This window comes from Bos indicus x Bos taurus, chromosome 28 (genome assembly GCF_003369695.1).
Source record: "Bos indicus x Bos taurus breed Angus x Brahman F1 hybrid chromosome 28, Bos_hybrid_MaternalHap_v2.0, whole genome shotgun sequence".
NCBI classification, from domain to species: domain Eukaryota; kingdom Metazoa; phylum Chordata; class Mammalia; order Artiodactyla; family Bovidae; genus Bos; species Bos indicus x Bos taurus.
In genome coordinates this window covers 29,680,386-29,698,664 of record NC_040103.1, presented here as the reverse complement: position 1 = coordinate 29,698,664, position 18,279 = coordinate 29,680,386, and the positions used below count along the sequence as shown (strand labels likewise).

The 18,279-nt window shown below is 50.3% G+C and overlaps 1 protein-coding gene across 19 annotated transcripts in view; it reads left to right on the top strand.

The window, feature by feature from the left end:
* Positions 1–18,140, top strand: part of CAMK2G (calcium/calmodulin dependent protein kinase II gamma) — a 55,373-nt gene extending 37,233 nt beyond the window's left edge. For 3 of the 19 annotated variants that reach the window (XM_027530270.1, XM_027530266.1, XM_027530268.1), the window contains 9 exons: positions 4,908–4,940; positions 7,158–7,226; positions 8,354–8,398; positions 9,837–9,885; positions 11,085–11,198; positions 13,153–13,228; positions 13,583–13,677; positions 15,374–15,618; positions 16,109–18,140. In XM_027530270.1, the coding sequence (XP_027386071.1) occupies positions 4,908–4,940; positions 7,158–7,226; positions 8,354–8,398; positions 9,837–9,885; positions 11,085–11,198; positions 13,153–13,228; positions 13,583–13,677; positions 15,374–15,606 (714 nt within the window). In that variant the 3' untranslated portion in view covers positions 15,607–15,618; positions 16,109–18,140. Of the gene's footprint in view, positions 1–4,907; positions 4,941–7,157; positions 7,227–8,353; positions 8,399–9,836; positions 9,886–11,084; positions 11,199–13,152; positions 13,229–13,582; positions 13,686–15,373; positions 15,619–16,108 lie in introns of those variants that run through there. The other 16 variants (XM_027530267.1, XM_027530271.1, XM_027530269.1 and 13 more) reach the window with 9 other exon arrangements.
* The last annotated feature ends 139 nt before the right edge of the window (positions 18,141–18,279 follow it).

Sequence of the window (18,279 nt, the reverse complement as noted above, 5' to 3'; positions counted from 1 at the left end):
CGAGTTCTGGTGTGGTCTGTTAAGGTCAAGGAGGGAGTTGCATGCAGGATAGCCACTGGGGAGCAGAGAGACCAGCATCTGAGCCAGAACAGGAAACTGAGTTTGAAGGACTAGTTGGATTTTGCCCAGTTAAGGGGCAGGAAGAGAAAGACATTCCAGGCAGAGGGAATAGCGCATGTGAAGATACATGAGTTTGAAACAGCATGATGATTCTGGGAACTCTTGTTAGCTCTTGTATGGCAGAAGCAAAGAGTGGTTGCACAAAATAGGACCTGAAATAAAGCAGTGACAGCTGAGATGGTGAGAGGAAGGTTAAAGGTGTCATCATTAGGGAATAGGTTTCTAGCAGAACTTTGTAGTTCCTGGCCTCAGGCACAGCTATGTAAGACTAGCCTAAGGAGCTAGGTAAAATACACAGATGCCAAGGTCCAGCCTGGATTTCAGATTCAGGAAGCCTTGGGTGGAAGGAAGAATCCGACTAATTCCATTCCTCCATATGAATCCAAAGCACACAAAGGTTTAAGAGTCCAGGAAACTTCAGGGTTATCTGTTTTTAAGAGGTTGGAAGAAGAATCAGCAAAGGAAATGAAGAAAGAGGTAGTCAAAGAACAGAAGTGTACAACAAAGCCAGTCCTTACAGGAACACAGAAACGCAGGTTAAGGCAAACAGAATCAGCAGTTAAATTGCTTTGGGGAACCTAGCCCAGGGTCTGACCCTGATTGAGTGCTCCATAAATGAGTCTTATGCTTGGGAAAAAAGACTTTAAATATAGAGGTGAGACCAGAAACTAAGATGCAAGTTTTTAAGAAGGGCATGACCAACCAAAATTCAAAGGCCAGTAAGAGATTGGGGAAAATATTCCCAGCAGGTGTGATGGGATGTGCTGCGCTTCACTGCTTCAGTCATGTCCTACTCTTTGTGACCCCATGGACTGTAGCCTGCCAGGCTCCTCTTCCCATGGGGATTCTCCAGGCAAGAATACTGGAATGAGTTGCCATGCCCTCCTCCAGGGGATCTTCCCAACCCAGGGATTGAACCCAGGTCTCCCACATTGCAGGCAGATTCTTTACCATCTGAGCCACCAGGGAAGCCCATTAATGGGATGAGTTAATATTATTTTTATGCAAAAGAGCTTTGTGTAATAAATAAGAATACCCTCTAAAACCTGCCAGATGAATGGTCAGTGAAGATGAACTAACAATATGAAACAGGAAGTAGCATGGGCCAACGAACGTGGGTGTTTGGTCTCACTGGTGTCAGAGGCAGGTTGAAATGCTTTACCATTTTCACTTTTTTTTTGGCCACACCATGTGGCATGGGAGATCTTAATTCCCCGACTAGGGATCGAACCTGTGCACCCTGCACTGGGAGGGCAGAGTCTTAACCAGTGGGCTACCAGGGAAGTCCCCATTTTTTGACTCTTAAGTTTGTGGTAGTGGTGTAAATCAGAAGGACTCCCTCCTAAAACAGCCTGCGTGTCAAAAGCCATAATAGTGTTCCTATTTTACCCTTTAGTTCTAATTCTGGGAATTTTTCCTAAAGGAATCATTCAAAATATGGAAAAACTGAAAGCAGAAAGATGTTCAACATGACGTTATTTATAACCATGAGAAGATGAGAAACATCAAAAGCTAACAAGATAATGACATGGGGAACATCAAAAGCCAATAAGATAATGACTAAATAATTATGGGAATCTAATTGACCATTACAAAGTTATTAATTTTTATGACTATATAATGATAGAAATGTTTTAAGTGGAAAAATGAGGTCCAAAGCAGTACCTACACTACTATCTAAATTTTGTTTAAAAAAAGTTTTTTAGATTATATTCAGTGTATAATAGGTGAATAGAAAAAGAACCAGGAGAAAACCCACTGAAGTGTTAATAGTAGCTTCACTGCGTGATGGGAATTTGGAAACTTAATTTCATATATTTTTCTGTATTTTCTACATTTTTCACCTAGACTGTGTATTACTTTGATAATCAGAAGAAAAATTAAGATGCTATTTATTTTTAAAGTAAGGTATTAAAAGAAAGGAAGGATAAACTCATACACAGCTTACAATGATGCTTTTTAATTGGATACACAAAAGACTGGCAAGAGTGATAGGACTCTGGGTGTTTTTTCCCCTCTTTTCCAAGCTGCTTATAATGTGGTTGTGGTCCTTTTATAATCAGGAGTAAGTATCTAATAATGAACAGCGTGGTTGGATAAAAGTGCCGCAAAAGCGGAAGGAAAGGACAAGGCAAGGTGCGGGGTTTTTTCTTTTCTGGGCCTTCTTGAGCGTCAAGGTGATAATCTGTGTTATGAGGGAGACCTGTGAAGCTGCTCAGAAGATCCTGAGCTGTCAGCATCCCAGACCGTTATTTTAGATCCCATCCTCCTTTCCCAGCCCCACCCCACTCCCCAGTTCCTGCTGGGAGTCCACAGGGAGATTTCTTTCTTGTTGTCCAGAAGTTTTCACAGATGCTCTCGGATATTAGCATTGGTTTGAGCAGAGAGTCTTCCTTGCGAACTTGAATTTGGGGACTTCAGGTTCTGCTTGTTGCTGTTGCTGCTGCTAAGTCACTTAAGTCGTATCCGTGTGACCCCGTAGACGGCAGCCCACCAGGCTCCCCCGTCCCTGGGATTCTCCAGGCAAGAACACTGGAGTGGGTTGCCATTTCCTTCTCCAGTGCATGAAAGTGAAAAGTGAAAGTGAAGTCGCTCAGTTGTGTCCGACTCTTAGCGACCCCACGGACTGCAGCCTACCAGGCTCCTCCGTCCATGGGATTTTCCAGGCAAGAGTACTGGAGTGGGGTGCCATTGCCTTTTCCGCAGGTTCTGCTTAGGTTTCTTCAAAAGTAGATGCCAGTGACCCAGGGTCTGCGGAGGAGCAGAGCCCCTTATGAGGACAGACTTCTCACTGAGAATAGCTCGTGCATTCCACTAGTCCCAGGCCAGCATGGCCATCCAGTCTTTAAGGAGAGAGGAGGGAGAAATAAGGAAAGGAAAGAAGGAAGAGAGTGAGGAAAGAAGGGAGAGAGGAAGGGAGGAGAAAGAAAAGGGAGAGAGGTCCTGTTATTTTCCTTAAGTACTGTTTGAATGTTTCAGTGTGGGAAGGACGCTTGAACCTTCTTTTGGTTTAAAATTTTAAACGTTTAGTTGTTAAACATAAGTGAGGTGTGGTTCTTTAAAAAATGATCTGGAAATTAAACAGTGCTGCTGGCTGCAGGGGAGGAGGCCTGCTCTGCACAGCTGCGGGCAAAGCCCTAAAGGAATGGAGAAAGAAATGGAAAGAAGTCTGCTCACCTGGTAGAAACTAACCCATGAGTAGAAAGGATTATCCTGGGTTTTCCTACAGGGCAGTTTAGGAAAAAGAGAGCCAGTTGGGAGCAAATTGGGAACTTATTCCTCATTAGTTGAAGCAGATGGAAGAAAGTGAAGGCAAGATGTGAGTGAAAGCAACCTGCATGGCCTTTGACAAGACCAGCCTTGGGCTGTGCCCCCGCAGAGTTTTCGGTGCTGGGATTCCAGGCGAGTTAGAAGCCTGTGCTCTGCTTTAACCCGGGGGAAAGCCACAGTCAGCAATCAACAAACCCAGTTTAACTCTGCAAACATTTGTTGATCGAATGTTAACTCTAAGACATTTTGCTCAATTGCCAAGACAAATAAGATACAGACCTTCCTTCAAGGTGTTACCCCTCTGCTTGGATAAAGTGATAAATATATATGAATGTAAAGCAAATCCCTCTTTTTTGGATAACTTGGAAGTAAAATCTCCTATGTGAGTATATATGAAAGGGTAAAAGCAAGAGGCCTCATTATATTTGGATTTTCTTTTTCCTTAGATCTATTTCTAAATTGTGAGCCATTCTTTTAAATACTTGTAGTCCCCTTCTTTTGAAACAAAACAAAACGCATTCTCAAAAATGTCTTCTCAAGTAGAATATCAACTTCTTGAGGGCAGAAACATCTGTCTGTGTTCACCATGCCTAGAACAGTCCTCAACAAGCATTTGTTGGGTATTGTTAATGAATATGCAAGTCAAAAGACAGACAAACACGTTTAAAGAGGACTCCTGTCTCCTGGCAAGCTACTGATAAAATTCTTAATTACCTTTCAACTTTTAGACATAGTCTTCTGAGATGTATTTTCAGTGTTCCACACAATCTTTGTTTTTCTTTGCATGTTTCATATCTGAACATAAAGCTTTTGAGCATCTAGTTGAGACTAAGGCATCCGTGCTTTCAGTGTTGCCTGTGGTTGGCATCTGTGTGGCCGTGTGATCACGTTTAACCACCTGCACTCCTGATGTTCCATTGCCCCCTAGTTGCAAAATGCAATAAAACACTGAAATCTTATAAATGAGCATGGCCATACCAACAGAGAAATGGGTGCCAAAATATGATGTTTGTCAAATGATTTTCAAAAGCCCAACATCTTTGAAAAGTTATCGACGTGCAGTGAAAAAGTCTAGGTTCCGAAGTGAAGTGCTGTTAAAGCAGCTTTGACTCTTTACCTGGTAACTGTTCGCTCAATTCTCAGGCAGACCTAGTAGTGAGAGAAATAATCCTATAGGTGAGCTCAATAAACCGAAACCCATAAATTTGCAGCAAAACGTTACTTATTCTCATAGACCTGTGGCTTAATCTCCATTAAAAAAGTTTCTCTGAGCAAAGCTGAGACACCTCAGGATATACTCAGTGTTTGTGAACCTCCCTTTCTCCGGGTCTGGAGGGATGTGTGTGCCTGTCCGTCTAGAGGCTGTTTTAACCCTTCTGGTGCTGGACTCCAGGTCTCCTCCTCCTCCTTTCTCCTGAGGCAGAGCCCACGCTGGCGCACTAACCTGCAGCGTCTCTGTGCTTCTCTTCTTACCTCCTCTTTCCCCTTCTCTTTCCCTTTTGCTGTGGTGTGTCCAGAAAAGGAAGTCGAGTTCCAGCGTGCACCTAATGGTGAGCCTTGCCTGCCCACCCATCCGCCCGCTCCATGCTGCCTGCGCCCGCCTGCCAGCCACGCAAACCCATTCTGCCATGTGCGTGTGCTTCCTTCATCCTCACTGCATGTCTGTGCCGTGCGGGCAGGTGTGGCCTGTCCTGCCAGGCGGGGTCCAGTGCCCGAGGTCACCCAGCGGCCTCAGAACTAGGCATTGGAAGGTGTGGTGTGGCACTCCCCGCTGCAGCGCTTGGACTGCCCCCAGCAGCCCCAGGGCAAGATGTAAATCTGGTAGGGATTCGGGGCCAGGTGGAAAGCACAGGGGGAGACCCTCACTCATGGTCACTCAGGAGGAGAGGCCCTGCTCCCTGGGCACGAGCACTATTTCCTACGGATCAGCAGCCAGGGGGCCTCCGTGTGGAGTGTGGAGGAGCTGGGTGGAGGCTCTGAGCCTCACTCTCACTCAGCGGCTTTCCCCTGTGCTGGTGCCCATTAGCCGGCTGTGCCCGTGTTTTGTCCTTCCCACCCCACCCACAGGGGCACCAGCTGAAAGGCTGCAGAGCTTGTCTTCTTTCTCAAGAGACACAGAGCACCCAGGGGAATGCAGCAGCCTGAATCCTTATGAAACATCTATTGGGTTGGCCAAAAAGTTCATTTGGATTTTTCCATAAGGTGTCATGAAAAACCCAAATGAACTTTTTGGCCAACTTGATATTAAAGCCAGAGGTGGGGCTACCTGGGTGACATCCCAGCCCTCCACAGATACGGCAGGTTTTACAGACATGATACAGTCCTTACCCCGGGCCAGGGTCTTTGTCTCAGCTTTGCAAACACAATGGCTTTGTTCAATTAGCCCCGAATAGGTCCATGTCAGCAGCTGAGTGAGGAGGGCTCTGCACTTTTTTGGGGGATATGGAAGAGAGCAGAGCTTTTGTGAGATTAGGCCCACATTCTGTCTATTCCTGGGGCCCCCTTCTCCAGCCTGCAGAGTTCAGCAGAGTCTTAAAGCACCTGGTACCTGGCTTGAGGTTCCACGCCGAGCCCCAGATTTGGGAACGTCTCAACCACTGATAGCAAGTTACAGCTTCAGGTGTGGTCCAAGGAGCCACAAAAGAGGCTTCCGGGCAAGAAGAAGTAGGGCAGTCTAGAGAGCTTCCTGGATGTGTTCTGGGGGAGAAAAAGCACGTCCTCGCTGCCAGTGTGCCCTCCTCGGCACCCCGCACATTGATGGTCGCTGGACATTTGTGTGTCTGCATGTTGAAGAGCTCACAGGCATCAGGCTGCTCCTTAGTGGCTCCTGGTTCCACACGGACTCCCAGTGAGACTCAGTGTATTTATTGGTTAGGGGATTGTAAGAGGCAGGGAGCATCAATACGGCTCCTTGCCCTGGAGATCGGCCTCCTTCCTTCCTCGCCGTCCTCTTCCTGCCTCCCTTGCTGTGCCACTCAGCGTGATATTCTGAAAGGCAAGGAGATAGCCTAGTGGCCTGTTGCTGTTGGCCTGCTAGACAGCCTGCTGTTTCCTGAGGACTGGGACTGCTGACACAGCTCCCACCTGGACCCACCTGCTGCTCTTTGGAGTTCTGCCCTTATTCCCAGCTGATCACGTCTAAGATCAGTCAGACAAAAAGGCCAACAGCACAGCCCTGTGTCTGCTCCCCCGGGTCAGTGGTTGCCTTTTGTATCCAGAGTCAAATTCCACCCCTTTCCTCTGTGGATACTGTCTCCTCGACCAGGTTTTCTTTCTCTTCTTGTTCCTCTTCAGATCAGGCTTCAATCTAGTGTTGTAAGGGGAAGGAAATGCAGGTGGCAGATGGAAAGGGCAGCAGGAGGCTGCCCACAGGGACCCAGAGTTTCTGAATGTTGTTCTGCTTTCTCATAAACTACATTTCTTTCCCCCTATAAAGTGAGAAAATCTGAATTTCTCTGCGTGAAGTATGATTGTACAATGACAGGGCACCTAGCATCAGCAAAGATTTCTGGAGAGATGCTTTTCAAACGAGTCTTTGGGCTCCTTCCACCTTGAGGATGCCTCCAGGGCTAGGTCTCTGGGTCCCTCCAAATAATCTCTGATCATCTGTCCAGCCACTGCTCCCACCCCAGAGTGTCACGGGAGTGTTAGCCCACCTCAGGTCTAGCGCCTCCGGACCAAGCTGGGGGACAAGGGAGGTCTGGGAGTCAAATCCAAGCAACTTTGGTGACTCTAGAGGAACTAAACCATCTGTTTTCTTGTCTCAGCCACAGAGCAACAACAAAAACAGTCTCGTAAGCCCAGCCCAAGAGCCCGCGCCCTTGCAGACGGCCATGGTACCTCCTGACTACGGCTTCTCCGCCCCTGCCCCTGGCTGCCTCCCGCTTCTGCCCGCTTCCTTCTCTCGCCCCCCTGCCAGGCCTCCTTGGCCACGTCCCTTCTCATCCCTGTAGAGCAGGTGGCTCTGTGTACTGCCCCCTCGTGGTCCCGCTTGGCCATGCTCCCTCCTGCATGGCATAACTGCTCCTGCTCCCTGTGCTCTTGGGGGGGAAGAGTGATCAGGGCTCTCAGCTAAGCCTCCCAGCCCCAAATGGGTCTGCTGGGGGGCCGGGAAGGTGAGCTGCTTCTAAAGGGAGAGGGTAGGAGCTTCCCTGGGCTCTGTACCTCAGTTCTTGAAGGCCTCCTTGTAAAATCTGCCTCAGCCCCTCCTTTACAAAGCAATGAATAGGAAGGGGGCCTGGAGTCCCCACCTCTGGATGGTGCTGAGGTGTCTGGGAAGCCCCCATGCTGTCTGAGTTCTGTCCTGGCGCAGTCAAGGGCACTAAGTGCTCTCAGGGCCCCCTCTGCTGCTGGCTAAGTGGAGATGGCTGGGGGGTGACTGGGAGAGAGGGAGGGGAACCGGTGCTGCTCCCCACCTCCTCCTCCCTGCACCCTGTCCCCCAGAGCTGCCTGCTGAGGACAGGAACTTGGGGAGAGGTAGGGGTGGGTGGAACAGGCAGCAGTCTGGGCTCAACTCGCTGAGGGCCACCTGTGAATCTTTCGGGGAGACCTCAGTCCACTCTCCCAGTATCCCTGTCTCCCACACACCCCCTGGTGAGCACTGTTGGCCAGGCCCAGCCTGTACCCTCAGCCCCACAGCTGCTCCAGAGTACTTGTCCCATGGGAGAAAGGACACTCAGGTCTGGCTGCATTTGAGAGCAGGGGCCCTTGTCCTCAGCTTCCCCAGTACCTGCTTCCATTAAGTACCAGGCCTCTCCTCCTAACCAGCCAGTGCTGTCCCCTAAATCTGGGCCTTCCAGCTGCCTGGGACCCAGTTGAACCAGGATATTTTGTCTTGTAAGAATGACTGGCGAGCAGGCCTCAGTGGTCATCATAGGGTCAATATTCGAGGGCTGGGGTCCCTCAGGGGAGAGCCGTAGGTCTGTTCCCAGGTCAAGAGGGTAACTTTCATCTTCTCTCACAGGAGCCACAAACCACCGTGGTACACAACGCTACTGATGGGATCAAGGTGAGTGGCTCCTGAGCTGGCCTCCTGCTTTCCAGGTCAGCAGGAAACAGGTGGGCTGGGTCACAGGGTCTCAGGGTCCTGGAGACAGCAGCCTAGAGGCTGCGCCTGGGGCCATGGTGTTTGCAGGGTCTAGGCTGGGGGCAGCAAATGGCCTGTCGTCACAGTGTTCCGGGGAAGGACATCATACCTCAGTGATTCTGAGCTCAGGCTCTAGAGGCAGACAGGTCTGCATTTGCATCCTGGCCCTGGGCCACTGGACAAGTCACCCTCCCACTCTGCATCTCAGTTTCCTTATCTGAAAACTGGAGATGCTAATAATAATAGAATCTTCCTCCATGACTGGTGAAGCTTAAATCAGAGTAAACATTAGCTAGTAAAACAGAGGCAAAAACATACAAATCCTAGAGCATTAATTCTCCATCGCCTCGTTCCTTGATGTCCTCAATATCCTTGTCTCCTTATTTTTACTACCATTAGTAAATATTTATTGAACCATCCACAGCTCTGGTTTACAGAGGTGACAAGAGGAAATCTCTCTCCACAGGTGTAAGGGAAGCAGATGATAAACAAAAACTGTACAAATAAGATAAAATCCAGTAGCGATAAATGCTATAAAGAAAATGTCACAAAGTAAATAGAGAACGAACAGGGCCTCTAATTAAGTGGTCGGGAAGGGCCTCCTTTAGGAGGTGATATTTGAGCTAAAATACTAAACAACTGGAAGGTGGCAGCCGGGTAGACCCTGAGGCAGAGTGCCCTAGACAGTGAGGATGCGGGGGTCGGGGCCTGGCGCAGAGGAAATCAGAGCTCAGAGCATGGTGAGCAAGGAGAGGGAGGCAGGAGGGTGGTGAAGCTGGAGGGGCAGGCGGGACCTGCTTGGTCAGGTTGATATGAGTTTGTATTTTTTACCAGCAGCAACAAAAAGCTGTTAGAGGCTCTTAGCGGGGAAGTAATGGAGTCCAATTTACACATCGAAAAACTGGCCGTGTTATGGGCAAGAACTTTAGGGAAGAGGCAGGTGTGGAAACAGGGAGGCCAGGCAGCTATGGTATGAGTTCAGGTGCCAGATATTAGTATCTTGGGCTCAGCTGTGCATTGGAAGAGAGGAGGTAAGACGCGATTTATTTTGGAGGTAGAACTGACCGATTTGGTTTTAGATTGGATAATTGGGACATGAGGGGAAGAAAGAAAGGCATCAGCATCTTATAAAATCAGACCTCCAGATTTTAGCCTGAACAACTGGATAAGTGGTACATTTACTGAGTTAGGGAAGACTCGGGAGGGTGTTTGGGAATCAGAGTTTTATAAGAGTCACATGGCAAGGGTCTGATTCCTCCTTGCAGCTCCCATAGGAACACTTACTCTGCTTTTGTTCGGCTTGGTTCCTCTGGTTTCCAAGGGCCTGAGTTTATAGAAACTTGTTCTTTTTGGCCCGCAGGGCTCCACAGAGAGCTGCAACACCACCACAGAAGATGAGGACCTCAAAGGTAGGTGTTGGCCCATAGTGGGGAAGGGGCCCCAGCAGTGTCCCGAGGGGACACCTGCCTCATCTCCCCCCAGAACTGAGATTGGTGGCTCCTTGTACCCTAGGAGAGGGTTTGGCCTAAAAGCTACTTTCCATGGGCCCAGGGATGAGGCCCCTGTCTCGTGTTGCTGGGCTGGGCAGGTGGCTTCTCTTCTTTGACCCCATGTCTAGGATAGTTAAACGAGGGCTTTTCCTGAGCCTGTCCAGGGCCAGGGCTCAGAGAGCTGCTCCTGTCGCTGCTACAGTGTGATATCCCAGATCAGGGACATCTTGAGTCCCTGCAGAGGTGGCCTGCAGACGTCATGAGCCATTAATAAGGTCACCAGTGATCCGAGTTTCCCGGGCACTAAGGTAACTCCCCAGGATGTAGAACTTTGGGCTCTAAAACTAGAACAGTCCTGGACGCGTTGGGGTTGGTGGGTCACTCTCGTCACAAAGCCTTGGCGTGAGTGACGGAGTCAGAGCCACATTTGGCCCTGCCCCAGTGGTCCCGTGAGAACACCAGCTTAAGTTTGGGCCTGGCCAGAGTGCCAGGGGACATGGGAAGGCATGGCAGGCCAGACCACTGTGAATCTCTGTCCGGCTCTTTGGTTTGGCCTCCTGGGATTGCTCCCTTTGCCTTCAGTAAGAGACCTTAGGCCAGGTTCTCAGAAAAGTCGGAGGAATGTTGCAGCTCACAGCTGAGCGAGCACACCCGAGGCAATAAGGGAGCAAGCAAACCTTTGGTAATCAAGAAAAGAAGAGAAAGCAGAAATATATAAGGCAGCAAAGAACAGTGCCTTCAGGGCTGCCGGGATTGAGATCAGGTCATTTCAGTTCTGGTGATACTGGCAGAGTAAGCGGCTCCTTCACTGCTGGGCTCTCGACCCTGTAGCCCTGGTCCCTAGAACATCTTCCCTGGGAGCAGGGCTCCTTGTACAGGCTGTTGGAAGGCTCCTCTGGAAGCCGCAAACCCAGGTCTGTGCCCCTTCCTGGGGCTTTCAGCTGGGAGGCCTCTCCGCCAGCGTGGACGTGGTCCCAGGTCCACAGCAACCCGAGGCATCGCCTTGCCTCGGTTCTTCAGTGCCACGGGCTCGGGTCCTGTCCGGCTTGCTCGCTCACCTGCCTTGTTTTGTTTGTTTTGGCTGCTCTGCCTTGCCCTGCCCTGCCCTGGCTGGCTAGCTGCCCCGCTCCGCACTGGGAATGGCAGCTCGATGCCTGAAGGACGGAGCTCCCGGGACAGGACAGCCCCCTCTGCAGGCATGCAGCCCCAGCCTTCTCTCTGCTCCTCAGCCAGTAAGTGTGAGGGAGGCACATTCTGGCTTCCGTCTCCCTGGCTCGTCCTGAAGCCCCTCAGGGATCCCCCCACCCACTGCCCAGAGCTGTCAGCCCAGCCCAGCTGTCATCTAGTGACTACAGCTTCGGGAGCTCAGCCTCTGCTGGGTGGGGGAGCTGATTGGAGGTGCTGTTAAGACCAGACAGAGGTCCTTGAGACCGGGGCCCAAAGACATGAAGAAAAGCGGGTGGAAGAATGTGGCAGGAGGGAAGGAGTAGAAAGCCAGTGGGATATGCAGAGAGCCTTGTCTCAGTGCTGAGCAGGAAGAAAGGTGGAGTCAGAAGTCAGGCCCACGGTAGTGGGTGTGAGGTGGTGGAGAAATTCATAGTCAAGAAAACGTGTTCCCCTCGGTGCTTCTTGAGGGTCAGCATAATATCACACTAAGAGCTTGGGGTGAGACTGACCTGAGTTTAAATCTAGCTCCACTACCTTCAAAAATGCGTGAAGTAGCTTAACCTCCTGGAGCTACAGTTTATCTGTAAAGTGGTAATAAAATGACACCTCAGAAATATAAATGGGATAGTGGAACATCTTGATACGATGCTTAGCTGGTTAGTGGTAGCTTGTATTTACATCTTCAGTTGTGTTTTTGTAGAGGATGCCTTCGTCTGCTTCTTTCCCTCCTACCATCGATACTTCTAGAGTTTCTAAACACGAGCCTCTTCACCCGTAGGGCCCCAGTCAGGTCTTGCAGATGGGCTTGGTGGGGTTGGAGAGGGTGTATGTGTGTGTGTGGGTGTCTGCGTGTGCACATACCTGCTTGCCTTTAGAAAGTGGATGAAGCTCTGTGGTTCCCCTAACCTCCTGCTTATTCACCCGAGCCGCCCTCCTGATGGTGCTAATGCCCGTGGGGCCCTGTGCTGGCTGTACCTGTGGCTCCACTGTCCTCTCCCAGTTGTGCCCCTTGGCTGTGCTGTTCTAATGCTCACATTTGTCTTGCAGCCTCTCGCTCATGGCCTGGGCCAGCCTGGGGCTCCGGTCAGGGTTAGGCTGGGCCTCCCTTGCCCTGGCAGCGCCCTCTGCTAATAGTGGCGCTCCCTGTAAGTGAGAAGGAGCGTGTCTCCTGCTCATGAGAGCGGGGTGTCATCAGCAGTCCCTTGGCTTGGAATTGGGGTGGGGGGCACTCTGAGGGCACCAACTCTGCCTGCCTGTCAGTCTGAGCCTTGTCCTTGGTTTTCCTGAGGGACACATCCTGGCTTGAGAGCTGGTATGAGATTTAGAGTTTTTCCAAGGGTAAATGGAGCTGGTAAGAGGCTCCATTTAAAAAGTGTTTATAGTTCCAAGACCCTTTACCCCAAAAAGCCCTGTGGAGGAGACGAATAAGGCGAAGAGAATTAAGCATCCATCCCAGGGGTCTATTCATTCTTTGGAGCCCTCCTCAACCCTGGCTAGAGTCTGCTTTCAGGCTGGCTGGTGCCCAGAGCTAAGTTTTGGACCACTCTGTGAGGGCTGGGGGGATGGGGGGAGAGCTGGTAATTGAGACCTGACTGAGCCCCTTCAGGTGAGAGAAATGAGTGGTGGAAACAGCCATATCCAGGAGATGCTTCTTTGAGAGCCTGAACCTGTGGGGATGGGATTCAAAGACTGAGGGCAGAGTATTCACAGGGTGTCAGCCTCCTTGGCTTTAAAGACAAGAGTGTTTTCTGCATCCTGGTTATTGATGGAGAGGGAGGCAAAGGCCAGAGGATCATAAGGCGGGCTTTAGGACAAAAGGGTCATTAGCTCTGTGGACAACAGAGGGCAAAGGGAGAGAACGGTGGGCTCGCTTTTCCAGAGAAGGGCCTTAAAGAGAGAAGAGGGATGTCTTTGTCAAAGAAATCACAGGGGATTCTCTGATGGATTGGGGAGGGCTTTGCGTCACTTGGGAGAATCCCAGTCTCACATGGGTAAATTGCTGGATTTTTCCCCCTACAGTGCGGAAACAGGAGATCATTAAGATCACAGAACAACTGATTGAGGCCATCAACAATGGAGACTTTGAGGCCTACACGTGAGTAGAGACCCATTTCCTTGAGATCAAAGTCATCTCTCAAGCCTTTCCCGCCTTTCAAAAAGCAGCTGGGATCCAGGGAAAAGAGAAGGCTGGGCCTTGGGCACAGCATCTGAGTTAAACACCAGGCCCCTGGGAGCCCTTCCAGGTAGACGTTGGTGATTGAGCCCACCCATGGTGCCCGGGCTGGTGGGTTGAAAAGGTGGAGCTAAGCTGCTCAGCTGGCAGGGCCCTGAGATCTCAGCCATCTTGTCAGGCCCAGCCTACAGCTCACCTGCTGCCGCTGGAGGAAGATAGACAATAATTCTCATAAAAGACTGATGGGCTGCTTTTTTTTTTTTCCCTCCCCTCTAGGAAGATTTGTGATCCAGGCCTCACTTCCTTTGAGCCTGAGGCCCTGGGTAACCTCGTGGAAGGGATGGATTTCCATAAGTTTTACTTTGAGAATCGTGAGTGGGTTCGTGCTGCCGAGATACTCCTGCCTGCCCCTCACCCCCTTGCCTCTGTCCCCGCTCAACTTCTCCTCTTCCCAGCCGCCCGCTTTTCCCTTACTGGGCCTGCCTGCCGCACTCTGGTCTGTGTGCTTGCCTCTGGGGCGCTGAGGATGGTCTTCAGCTGGCATCTCCAAAGGCCCTCCTCCCAGAGCCCCGTGTGCCCCTCTGTTCTGCAGCAGTGCCGCTGTATAATAATCAAGGCCACTGTATTTCTTTAAGCCTTACCTCTTTCCAAGGCACTTGGAAACCATGAGAGGTTAGGTTGAGATGATATCAACGAGTAATAATGAAGCTCTGTGTCTGCAGGTTTCACAATAGAGGAAATTAAAACCAGGATAAGAATGTGCAAGCAAGTAACAGGGCACCGTTGGCGACTGTGAGGTCGGAAGTTGTGGCTAGGGTCCTCCTTCCAGCCACTGAGGGAGACAGGAGTCCTGGCTAGGGGTGGGTGGCTGGGGTGTTGTGCTCCAGACAGTTCCTGGAAGTCCCAGAGCATAAGAAGCTAATTCATCACCTCCTCCCATCTTTCTTTCCACTAAGACCATCCCTCTCCTTATTTTTTTTCCTCATCTTTCCCACTTTATCCTTGGCCTTCCCTATCCTGCCCTGAATTTTATTTTCTCACTGTTTTCTCTGCTAACTACCATTCTCTTCATGTCTCAGCTACAGTTATAAACCCTAGGTTATCTAAGTAAGTCTATTAGCCAGAAGCAATTCCAGAGCTCACAGAAATTCTTTGAAAGGTCTTGTGTGGCCCCTAACATTCGAATTGAACTAAAATGTGAATCTCAGTAAAAGCAACACAGTTCATGGTGTTTGCTGATAATGGCCACACATCTTCTTTTGGTTTCCCCCCAGAGGATCCTGGGGGCTCTGGGAGTACCCTCAGCTTGGTGCTTTGCTGACTTTATTTTTTTTTAACTTTGGACCTTTATAAAAGTCAAAAATCAATTTTGAATATTTTAAGTTCCTGGTTTTACTCTACAGCCCTAGTTATGGACAAGCCAACCCTTATGAGGGCTTCCCAGATGACTCAGAATGGTAAAGAATCCACCTGCCAAGACAGGAGACAAGGATTTGATCCCTGGGTCGGGAAGATCCCTTGGAGAAGGAAATGGTAACCCACTCCAGTATTTTTACCTGAGAAATCCCATGGACAGAGGAGCCTGGCCTGCTACAGTCCATAGGGTTGCAAAAGAGTCAGACGCGACTGAGCACACACAACGCTTATGAAATCTAAACCCACCTGTCGGGGTAGAAAGATTGTCACAGGCTTTCGTTAAGATAATCTTGAGTTCAGATGTTGTGTGGGCAAATTACTTCACCTCCTTGAGCCTATTTCCTTATCTTATAACGAAGAAAATAATATCGACCAAGGAATATGGCTCATGCATGTAAAACCCGCAGTACATTGTCTGATTAAAATACTAGCTGCTGCTAACACTGCTCCCCACCTTTCTCTTCCTTTTAAATAATTGAAACTAATCTAATGGGGTTTCCCAGCCTCTGGAGAGTGTATGGGGGAACTTGGCGACTCCCAGAATGGTTACTGGAGAGAGGGTGAGACTTGGGAAGTGCAGGCTGGGAGGAAAATGCCCGTCCCCAGGCCTGACGCCCTCCTACCTACCTCACCCCGCCCTGCCCACTACAGTCCTGTCCAAGAACAGCAAGCCCATCCACACCACCATCCTGAACCCACACGTCCACGTGATCGGAGAGGACGCGGCTTGCATTGCCTACATCCGCCTCACCCAGTACATCGATGGGCAGGGTCGGCCTCGCACCAGCCAGTCGGAGGAGACCCGGGTCTGGCATCGCCGGGATGGCAAGTGGCTCAATGTCCACTATCACTGCTCAGGGGCCCCTGCCGCACCGCTGCAGTGAGCTCAGCCACAGGTGCACCTGGTGGGGCGCGGGGGGCTGGGACACGTGGGGTCAGAGGAGGAGGAAGGGGCTGAGAGGTGGCCTTGGGGGAGGACATTCGGGCCGTCCCAGGAGCGCAGTGAAGGCCGGCAGTGTGGTGGTTGCAATAAGTTATGCTCTCAAGTCAGACAGACTTGGGTCTGGCTCCATGACACTACATTGGGTGACCTTGAACAGGTTACTTCCCCTCCCTAAGCCTCATTTGCCTCAGCTGTTAAAAAGAGGGAAGGAGCGAGCTGTGCCTGCCTCCTTTGTTGTGAGATTTAAATAAGGTCCTTGTAGGTAAAGCAGTCAGTAAGTGCTCAGCAAATGGGAGGCGATGTTCTGTTTAAATACTAGCTTCCCCCCTCATCCTCCACCTTCTCAGGCAGAGTTGACCACGTGTATAATTGTGTTTAAGTCTCTGGAACTCCTGTGTGCGTACTGTCCTCTGTCCTGTTACCACGTCTGTCCTGTTTGACAGGGGCATGAGGAGATCCCAGCCGGAGGTCAAACCTTCGCAGCCAGTGGCTCTGGAGGGCCTGAGTGACAGCGGCAGTCCTGTTCGTTTGAGGTTTAAAACAATTAAATTACAAAGCGGCAGCAGCCAATGCACGCCCCTGCATGCAGCCCTCCCGCCCGCCCTTCGTGTCTGTCTCTGCTGTACCGAGGTGTTTTTTACATTTAAGGGGAAAAAAAAGAAAAAAAAAAAGATTGTTAAAAAAAAGTGGGATCCATACCATGATGTGTTTTAAAACCATCGACAGCCCTTGGGCTGGCAAGAAGGCAGGAGTCTGTGTGATGCCCATCCTGGCACAAGCAGTGGGCTCACCCACCAGCCCTGAAGAGGTGAGCTCGGCCTCTGGCCTCCATGGACTCGGGACCAGGCAAGAACTCTGACAGAGCTCTGGGGGCTGTGTGATGTGACTGCAGCCTCTGAGATGGCCTGCCTGCCCCAGGTCTCGGAATGGACTTCTTCAGAATTTGTATACGCGCCTAGAACGAGGCTTATGAGAACACCGTGGCCAACAGACCTTCTTGGGAGAGAATGTGGAGCTCCCAGCCTGCCGTGGAGGCAGCTGAGAAGCAGTGGCCTCAGGACTGAGAAGCAGGGCCCGGACGTTGCTGTACTCTACCATTTAGCGTAGAAGGGAAGAGAATTGGTGCTGCAGAAGCGTGTCTGCTCCGAAGCTGATGAGAAACCTCGTGTTAGTCTGACATGCACTCACTTACTCATCCATTTCTATAGGATGCACAATGCACGTGGGCTCTGATCTTGAGGCCCAATCCTAGCAGCTGGGAAGTGGGAGGGGTTGCCGCTTTGCTTTGTGTTTGTTTTCTTATAACTTAGCAAAGAGAGAGCCAGGCCTTGGTCTGGGCTCCCCCTGCCAGCTTTGGCAGCTCTGTTTCCGTGCTGACTTGGACCATCTTTGTCTTGCCTTCTCTCGGTGGTGGTCCCTGTGTTGACTCTCATCTGGGCCTGGGCCCTCTGCCAAGTGCCCCTGTGGGATGGGAGGAGTGAGGCAGCGGGATTGAGTTGATGGTTGTTTCTATGCATTCGGGCTGCCCTCAGGGCTGCCTCCCTTCTTACTCTTCCCTTGCTGCACGCCAATCTCTTTTCCTGTCTTTGAGACTGACTTGACTACTCTGGCAAGAAGAGGTATCCTCTATAAAGAGACTTCTTTACTGACCAACTGAAGTATAGACTTACTGCTGGACAATCTGCATGGGCATCACCCCCGTCTCACCTGCATGTACCCAAAAGAGATATCCAGAGCCAAGGCTCCTACCTTCGTTGTCCCTCTCTGTGCTCAAGGAGTTCCATTCCAGGAGGGAAGAATGTATACTCTAAGCAGATAGCAGAGATGATAATGGAGGAGCAATTGGTCATGGCTTTGGTTTCCCCCCAAACAACTGTGCAGGTCTGTCTGCACAAATGTCTGCACTATTGGGGGAGAGATGGGTAGACCCCAGCTCCCTGGACTGCCTTAAGGAGGCACAGGAGCTGGGAGAAGAGGCAAAGCTACAGGTTTACCTTGGAGCCAGCTGAGAAGAGAGCATACTCACGGGTGCTGGTGCTTGGATTTAGCCAGGCTCCTCCGAGCACCTCCTGCATGCCCCAGCCCCCGGGTCCCAGCCGTCTCCCGCCCTGCAGCCTGCAGTACCAGCACGCAGACACCTTCACCACAGGGTTTGGTTTTGCTGGCTTGAAGACAAATGGTCTTAGAGTTCATTAAGACCCATAGCTTCATATGGCTGCTCCAGCCCCACTTCTTAGCATTCTTACTCCTCTTCTGGGGCTAATGTCAGCATCTATAGACAATAGACTATTAAAAAACAACAACACCACCACCTTTTAAACAGGAAATGGAAGGCATTTGATGCAGAATTTTTGCATGATGACATAGAAATAATTTAAAAATAGTGTTTGTTCTGAATGTTGGTAGACCCTTCATAGCTTTGTTACAATGAAACCTTGAACTGAAGATATTTAATAAAATAACCTTTAAACAGTCCATTGTGTTACTGCTGTGGGAGGCTTATGCCCAGAGGTTTAGATTTAACAGCCTGGGTTACAAGGCTTCTGGTGGAGAACTGGACCTTCTCCCACTCCTTTTGGACCCATTTTAGAATAAAACTTCCTCCTAAACTAAT